This window comes from Typopeltis vanoorti, chromosome 22 (assembly GCF_054136105.1).
Source record: "Typopeltis vanoorti isolate ZY-2024b chromosome 22, IOZ_Tvanoo_1.0, whole genome shotgun sequence".
Lineage (NCBI taxonomy): Eukaryota > Metazoa > Arthropoda > Arachnida > Uropygi > Thelyphonidae > Typopeltis > Typopeltis vanoorti.
The window spans coordinates 1,440,221-1,457,527 of NC_143570.1; the positions used below are offsets into that span (position 1 = coordinate 1,440,221).

A 17,307-nucleotide genomic window follows, 5' to 3' on the forward strand; every position below is an offset into this window, starting at 1 on the left:
AATTTATTGTCATTTTGAATTTTGGCAGCATGAGATTCACTTCTCACTCTAATAAGATTCCAACTGTCACTACCTAGAGATTGTTCAATTTCATGAGATAACGTGGTTTTTTTGTTAAATAAAAAAGCGAGAGTGCCTTTTGTATCAAATATCCTCTTGGCGAGAAGATCTAACTTTGCTCTATGATAAATCCTTCTAGCCTGTTCCGCTTTAATGTTTTCTTTAAAGGAGATAAACTTAGGAAACACTGCATGGAATTTACAGCACTTGAGAACCACTAACCTATTGATGTTCAGGCCTATCCTCTTCAATGTTTTCTGGAAAACATATATGTGTGTGTGTGTGTGTGTGTGTGTGTGTGTGTGTGTGTGTGTGTGTGTGTGTGTGTGTGTGTGTGTGTATATATATATAGGTAGAAAGGTACAGGCACACTGGAGTTGAATTATTTTTTTAATTTTGTGGGGGGGGGGTTAAGTTGTATTTCTGTAGTATTCTGTTTAATTTTTCTGATATTTTTTTAATGTATGAAATGACTATGGTTTTACTGTAATCTATTTTTCATTCTATACATTCAAAGGATATCAGAAAAAAATAAAGAATATTACACAAATACAACCTCAATTACCATCTTTAAACCACCTATGAAAAGAATTTATTCAACTCCTCCAAAGATCCTCTTCTGCCCATGGTCCACCATATGGCGTACCAAATCCCTGTGGTGCACCCACCTATAATTGGCCATATATAGTGAAACAAAACACTATTCCAATCCATAAAAAGGAAACAAATAACATACCAAAATTTAATAATTATGGAAAATCTGGCTCTTCTGATTACACCCTGGACAGAACACAACGCCTGTTCCTTACATCCTACTTAAACCTGGTATAAAGGCATTTAAAGAGGCCTGTGAAATTCTAATTGACTACCATAATCTCAACAGTAATGATGGCCTAAAACAATTCTCGAGAATATGAATGCAATACATTGATTCATGTAACTTTTGTTTCAAACAGATCATAATAATTAGGACTACTAGTCTCCAGCAAGCTCATAAGCCAGGAATTTAGGCTCTAATCTAATTTAGCAATACTGACCTCCAGGTCTTTTTTTACTGATTTACTGCTTTAGCTTAATGCAATACTAATGCCATAGTATTTACTAGTATTTTTAATTAGAGGATGATATCTGACCATAAAAAAATGGGAATAGAGATCTAATGTAGTTATTCCCCAGAAGTCAAGATAGTAGCATATCCAATGACCAAATAAGTGATACTTTGGCATGTATAGGCTGTCATGTAACTTGTTTCAGTCATGTGTGACATCAATTATGAAGGTCAAAACATATGGAAATTTGTTTAATTTATATTAAAGTTATTACTGGAATACAGTAATAGTCTCCACAAGTTTACCATGATGGATGCTGATCACTGTGTAACAACAAAAAAAAATTTTATTATTATTTTCAACTAGAATGAACCAAGAACTTTTACCCACTTACACAATTTTTTTAAGCTCATTCATATTAAAATATTCACATTTATAGTTTAAAAAGTTGTTACTTAAAAGAAAGTGATTGGTACAATAAGTAAGAACTGCATCATGAAGACAGTAAAGAAGTTAATAACATCTGATAATATAATTCACTGGTAAATTATATTTTAAAGAAAATTGTATAATAAAGCCTGTGCAATAATTAAGTAATCTGTTAACACGAATTTAAATTTATCAAAAGGGAGCAGTATCAAAAATTATATACATACACACATGGTACTGTTATACATAACCCAAAGAAAGATTCTGAACCCTTTAGTAACCAGACTCAATCATGTGGAGATGGTATAAACCATTTACATTGTTGTGTTAGAAAAATGAATACAAAAAATAGGTATATGGTATATGAATAATTATTAATTAGTTATTAGAATTAGAAAGAAAATTACTAATATCCAACATTAAAAAGTACTTATTTAAATCTATTTTGAAATTAATAATCTAAGAAGATTGCAAGAAGGTATTTTCACAATATCTTGGGAAACAAAAAATTATTGGCACAAATTAATATACACACACACAATTATATGAGAAAAAATGTAATGATGAATAAAAAATGTTTTAATTCATTGTGGAATTCACAGAGGCATTCACATATACCAATTCAGCCAATGCTTCTTCCACTTCATAAAAACAACCAGAATAAAATGTATATAATATACAGGTGTTATATGCAATTATGACTAAACTCACTGGGCATGATTAACTTCTGCCACAACAACAAAAGGCTGATTTTTAATTTCCACAACAGTGGGAGGCAGTTGTTTTATACCATTCTGCATAAGTAATACTCGTAGTGACTCAACTTCTTGCTCCAAGGCAGAACTGTAATCTCTGCACTTTATCAACTCTTGTTCCAATGCATCTCTATGTTGTCTTTCTTTTAAGAGCTTGTGTTCTGCTTGTGTTTTTACTGATAATACTATTCCTGTATTTTTTTTTTTTTTTTTTTTTAGTTTGGAAAAAGAAAATTAAAAAAATTAGTGCAACCATCAGAGAATTTTTTTTTTATAATGCAATATATGTTAGTAATGGTGGTGGTATAAATATATATGTCAATGAAACTATAATGATTTTAAACGTGTGGACTTATGTGTTCGTCATACATGTTGTTTATTTTTTAACGGTATATATTAGAACACAGAAAAATAAGTAAATAATTAATTTATTAACTTATTGCTGATATTTCGCTGGTGTTATAACCAGCATCTTCAGAGCACAAAAACACAGTTTGACACAATATGCGAGACTATAACAACATGGTGTAATCAACGGACTAGTTAAACAAAATTGTAGCAGCAACACAAAGACTAGAGTCCTGATTTTGGTGCCCTCTATCTGGGGAAAAAAAAAAAAAAAAAGAAGGGTGACGGTGTGATTGTTTATGTAAATATCTCCCTGTATGCGTTTTCTAAAAACTGAAAATGATAAGGAACCATCTGGAAGATGTGTGATAAGTGTATCCAGGAAGGGCAGACAGTTATTAGCTTCCAGTTCCATTGTAAAGTGGATTTTTGGATGTTGGCTATTTAAATGCGCTAAGAATGTTTCCAATGTCTCTGGGCCATGTGGCCAAATAGCACGCACATCGTCAACATAGCGTAGCCAAAGTGTTGGTTTGAGAGTGGCTGTATTGATTGCTAGTTTTTCCAGGTGTTCTATGTAAAAGTTGGCTTGGGGGGGGGGGCATGGCTGTCCCATCTATTTGTTTGTATATTTTCCCTTTCCATGTGAAATATCCTGCATGTATTGTGAATTTGAATAGTTCAAATATATCAGGGGGAAGTGTGACTTCAGTAGATTTACTTACTAATTATTATTATTATTATATATTATTATTATATATTTTTTAATAAATATTAATTATTTATTAATATATTATTTATTATTATTATATATATTATTATTATTTACTTATTTTTCTGTGTTCTAATATATACCGTTAAAAAATAAACAACATATAATGATTTTAATTCGAACTACAATGAATTTTGAATTGTATCTTGCTTTTAACAAAAAAAGAACTTTGCATATATACAGGGTGGTTCAAAATTCCACATACAAACTTTGAGGGGAGGTAGAGAACATCAAAATCAACCATATTCACATAGGAAAGCATGACTGGAAACGCCACTGAAAGTGATAGGTGGCGCTCTTCAGAAGCACTCCAGCTGAGCAATTGGAGCTTGCTCATTCAAGCTTTCGATGTCGTACGAAGAACATGCGTCGTTTTACGAATGCTGAGATGACAGACATGCACCTCATTTACCATATTATGTATCCAACTACTATTGAACTATTCAGTTATGCCTAATAAAGTTTTTTACACTACTTGCTGCCTTGTGTTATTTCTGTATCTTTGTGTCCCTGTTAGTACTTTCCAGTGGCGTTTCCAGTCATGCTTTCCTATGTGAATATGGGTTGATTTTGATGTTCTCTACCTCCCCTCAAAGTTTGTACGTGGAATTTTGAACCACCCTGTATATGTGTGTGTGTGTGTGTGTGTGTGTGTGTGTGTGTGTATATATATATATATATATATATATATATATTTTTGTTTTTTTTCCCATAATGCGATAAAGTAATTCTCATTCATTTCCACATGTCCCTAAAATTACTTTCATTTGAACATATCCTATATTCCATGCAAAAAATTTTCACATTTTATCATTAATTCTTTAGACAGGTGTAAAAGATCAAATCAAGGACTTGAAGAAATTAAAATACTAATTTCTTCTTCAGATTCTTCCTAATTACATATTTATATTTATATGTTTTAAATTGAAAACATGTAAAAGGCTATTATCTACTAGTATCTTTATTTGAATAAATTTGGAGGGGGGGGGAAAGTCAAGACTACTGAAGAGCTGTTGTGCTTTTTGTTCCTTCACACTAGTTTCAAAGCTCGAATAGTCCAAGACTTTCCACAAATTTTGAAACCTCTTGAACAAAAGTAGTTCTGGGTCTGTGGAAGGCCCAACTGAGACCAATACTACAGATTCCAGAACTATTTCAAGAATATGGTGAGGGCAAGGCAACCACGACAAGTCTTTGGTCCATATTTCATTCGAAATGAATGCAGACTCCACTTATTGACCCAGTGTTGGCAGAAGTAGTGTCAAAGCACATGCATTTAACCTTTTCATGAACATCCCATTCAACTGCTGCATCAAAAACTGCTCATGTTACTTGTCCAGCTGGGAGTTTCAAAACACAAGCAGTGATCAATTCCTTCACCTGAAATGAGAATTGGAAGATGGTCAACAGTTTCTTTCCCAGAAATATCTTTCAGCATATTACCATACTAATGAATGGTTAAAAAGACATCTGCTTTAAATTCTGCTTTTAGGCCTTTGGCAATTTTCTACTTTTTATACACTTTTGGAGAATGGAGGATGGACTGATGTTTTATTCTGCAGGATCATGGCCTAAGTTCTTAATTGATGTGGCCTTACAAGAAGACTTCAAAAATGCTCCCTACATTGATAGATTGAGAGCTTGTGGATTGCAGAGGTTGGTTGATAGGTGGAGAAGAGGGGATATGATAGAAACATTTAAATTACTAAAAGGTTTTTATAAGTTGATTCAGGGGAAATGTTTCAGCTATGTGATAGTAATGGAAGAACAAGAGGTCATCCCTGGAAATTAAGAAAAAGTGTGGTTAACAAGGGTGTGAGAACGAGGTTTTTTGCCTGGAGGGTGGTGAATGAGTGGAATGCGTTGCCTGACTCAGTTGTGAGTTCTTTGTCTGTAAATGAATTCAAGAAGCGATATGAGAGATATTGTTTTGATAGTCTGGGTCTCCCACAATGAGTCTACTGACTCCATGGAGATACCAATAATAATAATAATAATAATAATAATAATAATAATAATAATAATAATAGATTGAGTGAATGGGTACGGGAATGGGGATGCAAGTTCAATGTTGCAAAATGTAAGGTTTTAAAATTTGGGAAATAAAGGTGGGATGTAGAATTTACACTTGGTGGGGATATGTTGTTGGAGCTGGAGGAAATAAGAGATCTTGGGAGGATAGTGGATAAGGATCTGAAATTTAGGGGAGGACATTGCCAAAACTGTGAGGACAACACAAAGAATTCTGGGAATGATGCAGAGGACACTGACTTGTAGAAGTAAGGAGATTCTTGTTCCATTGTATTAGGCTCTGATTAGACCACACATGGACTACTGTGCACAGATTTGGTCACCTGGTTTTCAAAAGGATGAAGAGATGTTGGAAAGGGTCCAGAGGTACTAAGGTAGGTTCTGATCTCTGGAATGTCAAATATGAGGAAAGGTTGAGAAAATGCAATTTACAGAGTTTAGTGGATAGGAGGAAGAGGAGTAATATGATAGAGACCTACAAGTTAGTAAGGGGTTGTTATAGGATCAATGTTGAAGAGGTTTTATAAAAAAAGGCAGAAGATCAGGGGAGAATCAGAGATCATCCCTGGAGGCTATATAAGGAGGATGTGAGCAGGGGAGTGAGAAGCAGGGTTTTTTGCATGCAGAATTATGAATGATTGGAATGCCTTGCCTGAGGGGATGGTGTTTGCAGAGAATTTGAATGTTTAAGGCACAGTATGATGAGCTGTGTGTGTATATGACAAAAGAGCCCCTAGATGAGTCTGACTCCATAGGATCTTGGGATAATAATAATTGACAGGATTAGTGCTATCACTGCTTTCTGATCACTAAGTTTGGCAATGTTATGGCCAGCCCCTAAACTATCATCAACAATAATTTTTCTTCTATGTTTTGGCCATGATCACAAAGTTGATGAATTGACTTGTTCATTATAAGAATTGTTTCCTTCACTTTCAGATGACAAAATTGTCAAATTAGCCTGTTGAAAGCAGTTAACCATCTTTTCATTTTTCTCTTTCCCTTCTATTTCTAAAATTTTCTTGCTTCGCTGCTGTGGCTTCTTTCTTAGCAAGTACCCTCCTGTCTATACTTTCCCTCCACCACCTTTGGGATAGAATAATTTTTTTTTGTTCATCACTTCTAGTTTTGTGAAAAAATTCTTGTGTTTCACTTCATTAAGAGAAATATGTGAATATCCTAAAAAGAAACAAAAAACAATTATAACAGGTGATGTACATAATGAAACATTTAAAAAAACAAGAACAACAATAAAAAGCGTGCATATTGATTGCTCGTTTGTGATCTGCCATGAATTACTGGTAATTGCATGCATGACGTGTTGAATTAGAGAAGATGCATTTGCCTGTATTACTCACATTATCACAGCCTTTTTTCAATCTCTCATCTTGCTTGATTCAAGTCATCCACAATTAGCCGTCTTCTCTGAATAAAATATTCATGGAAGACAGGAAGAATAATGAAGAATTTCAGGGGGTCGCTAGCATGTCCTTTAGTAGCAGCTACAGTACATGCGTTACTCGGATAACTTATTTTTTTAGTAGATATTGGTGATAATGTTAAGTATAATTGGTGGTATTTGGTTTATTTTTGACTGTGTTGTTAAGTCTTGATTATTATTACGTGATATTCTTTCAAAAGTGTTCTACATTATGACACCAATGCATATGAGAAAATTGGCAACCAAGACTTCGATGTGAACTGATATCACCGTGTGGGATTTAGTGTGATGTAGCATGTATTTAATGTGTTTTTTGTTACCTAAAGTGGTAACAAAAAACACATTTTGTTACCACTCTCATACACATTGTGGTATGAGAGTGAAAAATGGAGATAACATTTGTCAGAAATGATTCATAAACAAGTGTAGGAAATGCAAGTCGTGTCAAGAGTGAAAGAATGAAGTGGCTGATATTATGGATATAAAGCAGGATTGCGGAGTGTTCTGGAGAATGCAGCAGAAGCAGTGAATGATAGTACATGACATACAAATATGAGTTGTTTGAAGGAAGTGGCTGAAAGTAATAATGTGGATTCCTTCACAGGAAAAACTGTGAGCTTGAGCAACTAAAGAAACAAATGATGTGTGGTATAAAAGTCAAGAGAATGAAAGAAAGAGTGAATGAAGAGAGCATAAAAGTGCAAGAAATTGGGAGAAATGAAATAGGAATTTGATGATAAGAGGTATACTTCGTGAAAAAGAATAAGAAAGTAAAGTTTGTGAGTCGGTTACCTTGGTATGATAGGATGGAATTGGGAAGAGGGGCAATTATTGCCAATGAGAGGACTGTGCAGAAGGAATGGCGTGCAGTTTATATATGTAGAGTGAATTTGATGGATGTAAGGACCTGTATATGCCTGATTGACTGCACTTAAATGGTCGTGGAGTTAGGTGCTTGGAGAAAGTGTTGTCCATGAGAGTTTGGAAGTGCAAAACTAGTGAAACTAGAGATATTAGAGGGGGGGAAGCAATCAAGCATGTGTCTAGCCAGTCGTGGGACAAATGAGCATGAGTGCAGGAATAACTGTGCAGAAAAAGCCACCACTGGAATAGATAAGTGTGAGTGTAGGAATGATTGTAAAGAGCTGAGTGCAGTTTCCAAGGTTTCAAATCTGAATGGGCAGGTAATGACACTATGTGAGGGTAACTATAGCCCCAAGAGGATGTTGAAATGCATGTACATGAATGCCCAAAGTATCAGAAATAAAGGAGAGGAGTTTTTGGCATTTTTCAGCTTGACTTGGCCAAAAAAATTATTAGAATCAGCAAAACCTGGTTGTCAGAGAATGATGTACTTACAGGGATAGAATGTGATGGATATTTTATTTTCAGACAAGATAGAGGAAATTAGGGTGGCAGGAGGGTTATTATTAATGATAGCTGAAGAGCTTCAACCAACAAAAATAGAAGTTAAGGAAGATTGTAGATATGAAGGAAATGGTTCGTTTGAGGCTGTCTGGTGTGAGACAGAGGCCAATAGGACAAAATATATTATTATTATCCAGACCTCCATGGAGTCAAAAAACTCATGTGGGAGGTCATTTTTAGGAAATACAAAGTTCTTGTATTTCCTAAAATACCAGTTCTTGAACCCATTGACATTCCCACTCCAACCACTCTCTCAGGCAATGCATTCCAAGGTTCAACCACCCTTCACGCAAAAGAAACCACTCCTCACCCTCTTGCGCACAGCTTCCTTTCGTAACTTCCAGGGATGGCCCCCCTTGTCATCGCTCCTTCCAGCCGTTCCACCAAGTGAAAGAACTCTCCAATGTCTACCCTGTAAATGCCTCTCAACAGTTTAAAAGTCTCGATCATATCACCTCTCTTTCTTCTATCCACCAAACTCTGCAGTCCACATTCCCCCAGTCGATCCTCATACCTCATATTGTACAGTCCTGAAACCATCTTTGTCTGCCTCTGTACCCTTTCCACAGTCAATTTATCCCCTTCAAATCCTGGGGACCAAATCTGAGAACAATAGTGTAAGTGTGGTCTGATCAGGGCCTTATACAACGGAATGATAACTTTTATCTCTGCAGATCAGCGTCCTTCTCAGTATTGCAGCAATCCTCTGAGTTACCCTCACCACTTTTGCAATATGCTCCCTAAATTTCAGTTTTCTATCAATCATCATCCCCAGATCTCTTGTCTCCCCTACTTCCTCCAGTACAGCTCCTCCAATCGAGTACGCATCCTCCCATCGATGAATCCCAAACCTCAAGACTTTACATTTTGCTGCATTGAACCAACAACCCCATTTATTTGTCCATCTGTCTAGTTTATTCAAATCCTCTTGCAGGGCTACCACATCTGCACTATTACTGATAACCCTTCCCAACTTCATATCATCTGCAAACAACTGAATGTTCCCTTGCAATCCAATGACAATATCATTGATATAAAGATTGAACAATACAGGTCCCAGTACAGAGCCCTGTGGAACCCCACTTATAACCTTCTGCTTCCTTGATATTGCCCCATCATACAACTCTCTGATATCTATCAGTCAGCCAATCCTGAATCCATTTGACTAACCTGTTGGTTGCTACTACAGACCTGGGGGGGGGGGTCCAGAAGAAGATGTAAACAAAATGCATCAGGAGATTAGCACAATAAGTTCAGACTGAGCAATTATCAAGGGAGACTTCAACTATGGGGATATAGATTGGAAGGAGAAAAGGACACATGGCAAAATGGAAATGGAATTTATACAGTTACTAAGGGATAATTACCTGAAACAGCAGATGATGGAGGGGACCAGGGGTTTGAGTGTTTGATGTGATAATAGCATCAGAAGATCTATCTATAACTACAGTAGCGACTCTACCTCCGATTGGGGAAATTGAGCATGCAGTCTGGTCCTGGGAGGTTGTTCGACATGCAGAAATTTCAGTCAAAAAAGGGTTTATGCAGAACTACAAAGCTAGAATTACGACAAATTAGGAGGCAACTTGGAGCAGTGCCAAGGCATAAGAAACTAAATGGAATAAATGTCATTAATGCATGGGAAGCAGTCAAGGATTGTTTGAGCAAGGAAGTATCAGTGCATATCCAGGGTCAGGAGGATAAACTGAGTAACGATTAGGTGGTTAACTAGCAATATAATGCAGAAGATGCAAAAAAAAACACTGTGGAAGGAATATAAACAACAATTTGATCAGCATGCCCATGAGTAATATAAAGTGCAAGCAAGAAGTGTGACTGGTATGGTAAGGAAGGCTAAATCACATTTTCATAGAAAATTAGCTAAGCAGGCCAAAGTAAATCCAACCAAAAGAGTTTTTTCGCTTCCTAGCAAGTAAGATAAAGAATGATTATGGAAAGATAACTTTACTCAGTGGTGATGGTAGGAAAGTGACAGAAGCAGAAGGAATAGTTTAGTTACTAAGTGATCACTTTGCAAGGGTATATCATCCAGGTGGTGACAGAGACTGATGCGAGAATTGAGGTAGATGAACTGGAAGTATTCAGTATATTGAAAAAATATCAATGCGAATACAGCAGTGTGCCTCTGACAAAGTTGTCTAATTTAAGTCTCAGCTGTGGCAAGGTTCCAAGGGGGTGGAAAGAGAGAGTAAGATAATTCCATAACATAAAGGTGGCTCCAAAACAGAAGTAGAAAATTACAGATCAATTAGTATCTTTGGAGTCATTGTTAAAGTATTGGAAAAGTTGCTTAAACGTAAAATTCAGGAATGGGTGGATAAGAATATGATTCTCTATAGGATGCAGCGTGGATTTGTAAAAGGTAGGTGCTGCTTCAGTAATTTATTCACATTTTATAAATAGGTGACAGGAGAACTGGATAAAGGAATTGGCTACACCATTATAGTGCTGGACTTTGCAAAGGCGTTTGATAGAATGATGCATGGAGCAAATGGGAATGAATATGAGGGTGGTGGCATAGATAGGGATGTGGCTGATAAAATAGTGGTGCAGTGAAATCAAGACGAATAAAGGCGACTAGTGGAGTGTCACATGGCTCTGTACTAGGACCACTATTTTTTAATTTGTACATTAATGATATAGCAGATATGAAAGGGGGAAATATTCAGTTGTTTGCTAATGATGCAAAACTAGAGAAGGAAATAGTTGATAAAAGGGATGTAGATATCTTAGTATGATTTGAATAAATTTGCAGTGTAGGTAATGGACAATGGTTGTCAATTCAGTGTTGTAAAATGTAAGGTAATGCATTTTGGAATGAAAAGATTACATACTTTGCATCATATTGATGGTACTAGTTTAGAGGAAATTGATGAGGTCAGGGATCTAGGGATGATGGTGGACAGAGATCTGAAATTCAGAGAACATATTTTCAAGAGTTGACAAAAAGCTCAGAGGAGTACGTGGATGTTGAAAAACACATTGACAAGTTAAGATAGGGAGGTTATTATCCTTCTTTATAAGGCCATGATTTGGCAACACATGTTTACTTCTGTACACAGATTTGGTCACCTGTGTTTCTAAGGGACCAGGAGGTGGATTAAGAGATGACAGACCAAGCTCGTGATAGGTCTGTTGAATGTTCTCTATGAGGATAGATTGAAGGTGTGTGGGTGGGTTATAGAGTTTAGCTGACAGGCAGAGGAGAGAGGACATAATAGAAACTTAAGTCACTAAAGGGATTCTATAAGATTTGACACAAGAGAAATTTTTTAATAATACATGGGGAGGAGGGGAGAAAACAAGGAGTTCCAATTAGAAGTTGTCTAAGAGTGTGGTTAGTACAGGTATGCAGACTAGGTTCTTTACTTGGATAGTGGTGAATGAGTGGAATGGATTGCCAGAGGTGTTTGTGAGCGCCAAACAGTGAACAGGTTAAGGAGATGTATTGTGTTAATGGATAGAATGAGATTCCTACAATGAGTCTTTTGACCTAATGGAGTAACCGTATAAATAATAATAATAAAACAAGATGTGCAGACAAGGCAGCAGACTTCTTTCAAGCATTTGTTTTGAACAGCACAACTACATCTTACCCATCTCTAGCTGCTTACGTGCGATTGTCACATCAGAAATCTTCACACCTGGGAAACGCACTTTCATTTTGATAACATTATGGAATCACCATACAATACATATCTTTTTTTTTATTCATTTGTCCTTTCTCATGTTGTTTCACCCCCCCTCCAACATTTTACATTTCCCTGCTTACATTTATTTGATACATACTATGCACTTTTTCAAATTATCCAGCCTCTGCTTAGTATTATGAGACATTTGTCAAGGCCATGAAATTTCTAACCTTGCTGCCATCTCATTCATACCACTATCACTGCCATACAACATTACATAGACATGCTTTCCTTCTTGCACATGTCACAACCTGCCACACCTCCTCATTAGTTCATTTGAAATTTTGCTGGCATTCATCAACTTCCATTCCTCTATCTGCCTAATTGAAACATTTTGACAAATTCTTGCTCCATCAACCCATTTCTTCCAGAGACTTCATATTTGCAAAGAAAAGTGTTCTGAGATGTGCTACACCATACAAACTAATTTTTCAGGTCAGAGTTGAACATGTGACTTACTGCCTCCTTTATCATACCTCTACTGTATACATTAAATTTATGTTATGTATTAACTAATTTGGCTAATCCATGCTATTTAAGGGTAACGGCCACATAACTGAGAGGAGTTTCTGCATAGCCAATAAGAATGTAGATAACAGACTGGAAGATTCTAATTTAATGTACAATATTTGCCTTCTTATTGCATGTTCTGTTCCTTAGATACTGAACAAACAATGATGGGTTGACAATTTAGGATGCTAGTTGACCAAACTGCAGTATTCAATACCAGTTACAACAACATATACATTATTTGATATGCCAACTGTGGTACTGCTCATTTATACAAGACTCCCATTGTTTCTATCAGAAAATCAGGGTGAACAGTAAAAAAGTCAACTACTGCAATACCTTTAACACTAGCAAAACAGAAAACAGACACCATCTCAATATAAGTAGCATTAATGGAAAAGGTGCAAGCAGAAGAATTACAGCTAAGTAAGATGTTTGGAATCACTGTGAAGCAGCTAACACTATGAAGTATAATATTAGTTAACTGCATATTCTTGTGCCAGCTTGCCTTTTTGTAAGATGAAAAAAGTTTTAAGAAAGAAACAGCCCTTATAAAGGTTCATCATATCCTAGACAAAGAGTTAGAGAAAAATATTAGACAAGTAATTCAAAACAGATGAGTTCTTCCTAAAGGATATGTATAAGATGAATTACTCAGGCACTAGGGATATAGCAATCAACACTAAACATGACAATAAACTTCCTGAATGGGTTCAATCTGAAAAATAGACAGATGCAGACAACTTGCAGAATGAGAAACTGGACAATGAAAATGATTTGTACTTATGTTCCCACAAAAGGTTCCTGTAAGGAAGAAGTAAAGCGGATAGCTGATATAAAGCAAAAAGTGGTTCTTAGAATGTATCATGTACCAAGTAGTTTAACTTTTTTTTATTATTATTATTCAATTAATAAAGCAAGTGTCTGTGAATCAGGGTATTTACTATTACCCCCCCCCCCCAAACTCAAGACAACTAGCATCTATTTACAGATGAATATCATGAGAATAACTGTTGTACATATGAAAATGACAGTATGTAGTGTAAAATGTGTCTCTTTCAAGCACTATATACATGCAATTTAGTTTTATAAAATAAAACTTAGTATCTAAAAGAACCCCACACACTTCATATCAAATAATATTTCATAAGAAATATAAGTCCAATTAACTCCTTTAAAACCGATAAATGCTCGTTTCTATATAATTCAACTGAAAATATCTGCTATGGAGGACAGTTCCAAATCTAATCAGACAATCGGTACACAATAAATAACGGAAAAAACTCACGTAGAAAGATTATTTATTAGTATAATTTTTGGCTGTGTGTCACAGGCATCCTCAGTACATTAAGCTCAAAATTAAACACTAACTGACAATTCCAAAAAGCGCCACCTAAGTAGCTGGTGTAAGATAACTAAAAAGGTCAATAACTTTCCTTAAAAAAAAAAAAAAAAAAAAAAATTAATTAATTAATATAATAAAAAGTTAGGAAAGATTAGCTGATTTGTAAAGTACTATCTCCCATAAAGGGGACAGACGTAAGCCATCGGATCTGTTTAAGTTAGGAGAATGAAGTAGAGTTTCACATGTTTCTTTATAAAGGCCTTCCATGAGAAACTGACTTTTGTAAAGAACTCTTGTCTTTCTCCAATGAACTCTGTGTCTAGTGAAGATGGCATGTTCAAAAAGTCCAGACTTTTCAGGTTTAAAGTATTCAATATAAGATTGGTGTTCTTCTAGCCGAATAGAGGCAGATCTTCCCGTTTGTCCGAAATAAGATAATCCACAAGAGCACGGAATCTGGTAGACACCTGGATGATTAAGATGTGGAAGCTTGTCCTTAGGAGAAGTGAGAAAGGTGGAGATTTTTCTAAACGGTCGAAAGGCAACAAAAATATTCAGTGGTTTTTAAAACTTTTGCTATACGTTCACTGATGCCTTGTACATAAGGGATAGTAATGTGCGTTATTTCCTCTGTGTTTGAAGAGGAAGACATATTAAAACTACTCAAAGTTCTTTCAATGAAGCAATTTTTATAACCATTAGATAGAAAGGAAGAAGTTATGTATTGTAGTTCTTTCTGTAAAAGATCGTCTGTAGAACAAAAGGAGTGGGCCTGATGAACCAGTGTTTTAATAGTTCCTGCCTTTTGACTGGGATGGTGATGAGATTCCGCATGGATATAATGGCCTGTATGAGTCTTCTTTCTATAAACTGAGAAATGTAGGTTACCATCTGGTTGGCGAAGAATTAGAAGATCTAAAAAGGCTAACTGCTTATTTGATTAAATTTCTAGGGTAAACTTAATCCTAGGATGAAATGCGTTTTAACTTAGTGAGAAATTGTTGAAGTTCATCAGAAGAGCCATTCCATACAGCAAAAATGTCATCGACATATCTGAACCAATGCGTAGGTCTGGGAGAAATATTGTCAAAGATACGTTGTTCAAAATGTTCCATAAAGAAATTGGAGATAGCAGGAGAAAGAGGATTACCCATTGCTGTTCCTTCAATTTGTTGATACAACTTATTTTTAAAGGAAAAATAACCAGAATTTATTACAAAATCAAATACGTTTACAATGTCCGAAGGAAATTCCTGTTGTAATAATTCAATACTTTCCGAAAGAGGCACATTTGTAAATAAAGAAACAACATCTAAACTGATCATGATATCAGAAACGTCCAAATGAAGATCTGAAATTTTATTTTTGAAATCCAAAGTATTTTTTATATAAGTATCAGTTCTTCTAGTTGAAGAGGAGAGTAAATTAGATAAAAATTTTGAGATTTTGTAAGTGGGGCATCCTATACAATCTACGACTGGTCTCAACGGAATGCCTGGTTTATGAACTTTCGGAAGACCATACAATCTAGGTGGACGACCGAAGAAGGTTTTAAGTTTTTTCTTTTGATCTTCATTCCATGTAGATACATTATCTATAAGAGAATTAAGTCTCTTCAATTGACTCCAGGTAGGATCCGATGTAAGAGGTCTATAAGTTGAATAGTCGTGAAGTAAAAGAGACATTTTTCTCTCATATTCCTTCCAGTCAAAAGGCAGGAACTATTAAAACACTGGTTCATCGGGCCCACTCCTTTTGTTCTACAGACGATCTTTTACAGAAAGAACTACAATACATAACTTCTTCCTTTCTATCTAATGGTTATAAGAATTGCTTCATTGAAAGAACTTTGAGTAGTTTTAATATGTCTTCCTCTTCAAACACAGAGGAAATAACGCGTATTACTATCCCTTATGTACAAGGCATCAGTGAACGTATAGCAAAAGTTTTAAAACCACTGAATATTTTTGTTGCCTTTCGACCGTTTAGAAAAATCTCCACCTTTCTCACTTCTCCATGGGACAAGCTTCCACATCTTAATCATCCAGGTGTCTACCAGATTCCGTGCTCTTGTGGATTATCTTATTTCGGACAAACGGGAAGATCTGCCTCTATTCGGCTAGAAGAACACCAATCTTATATTGAATACTTTAAACCTGAAAAGTCTGGACTTTCTGAACATGCCATCTTTACTAGACACAGAGTTCATTGAAGAAAGACAAGAGTTCTTCACAAAAGTCAGTTTCTCATGGAAGGCCTTTATAAAGAAACATGTGAAACTCTACTTCATTCTCCTAACTTAAACAGATCCGACGGCTTACGTCTGTCCCCTTTATGGGAGATAGTACTTTACAAATCAGCTAATCTTTCCTAACTTTTTATTAATTTTTTTTTTTTTTTTTTTTTTTTTAAGGAAAGTTATTGACCTTTTTAGTTATCTTACACCAGCTACTTAGGTGGCGCTTTTTGGAATTGTCAGTTAGTGTTTAATTTTGAGCTTAATGTACTGAGGATGCCTGTGACACACAGCCGAAAATTATACTAATAAATAATCTTTCTACGCAAGTTTTTTCCGTTATTTATTGTGTACTGATATGTCTACTCACGGTTTACCTCTTTTAAAACTAATCAGACAACTTATACCAAAAAACATGCAAATCAGTGAGCTCCTCTATTTACTGAAGTTCTGCAGCTGTTAATTATGATAACAATACTCTTCAACATTATTTTTGTGGCTATTTAGCCTCAACATTTCTTTTACACCCCCCCCCCCCCCCCAAAAAAAAAAAACAGCACTAAGATTTTACTTTCTTCTGGAAACTCTTCCACTCTCCTTAAGCATCAAGAAATTTTTCTTCTTCCTGATCAGAAGACACACACTAAAACATAACCAGAACACAAATGCTGCTCATATCTTTTAAAAGATCCCTTCTTAACCTAGTGGTCCTTTGAAAGAAATTCATTTGGTAATTCTGGAAGCTATAATATTAGTTCAAAAAAATATGTCTTAATGCAAGTGCATTTCTTCCCAGTATTGCAAAGCAACATGATGTTGAAACAAAAGTAAAATCAAAGAATTGTTGTAAACAAGGATCCAGTTCTTCAAATACAAAATTAGTTGGAAAGTTTAATATTATTTATGTACAAATCCAAATCTGCCTCATTGGATAAGAATACTGTTCACATATTTGGAGTGATCAATGCTGTCCACAGGAGAGCAATGTGGCTCATATATGATGCCTCCCCTCAAACTTTTAGCTCACTGTCTTTCCACAAGTACTTCATTGCTCCACCACTATTTTAAATTGGGCCTGTTAAAAAAAAAGTCCCCCCCCCCCCCCCGAGTTCCGGACTGGCAGGCCGGTTCTCCTTGAATTCTGATGACTCGAATTTTGAAGACTCGACACTCAGGGTCGCCCCTGGGTT

At 35.6% G+C, this 17,307-nt stretch overlaps 1 protein-coding gene across 1 annotated transcript in view; it reads right to left on the minus strand.

Moving 5' to 3' along the window:
- Window positions 1-1,511: 1,511 nt before the first annotated feature.
- LOC150094102 (voltage-gated hydrogen channel 1-like) overlaps window positions 1,512-17,307 on the minus strand; it is a 142,393-nt gene continuing 126,597 nt past the window's right edge. The window contains exon 5 of the mRNA XM_090412280.1: window positions 1,512-2,484. Coding sequence (XP_090268406.1) covers window positions 2,246-2,484 — 239 coding nt within the window. The 3' untranslated portion in view covers window positions 1,512-2,245. The remainder of the gene's footprint in view (window positions 2,485-17,307) is intronic.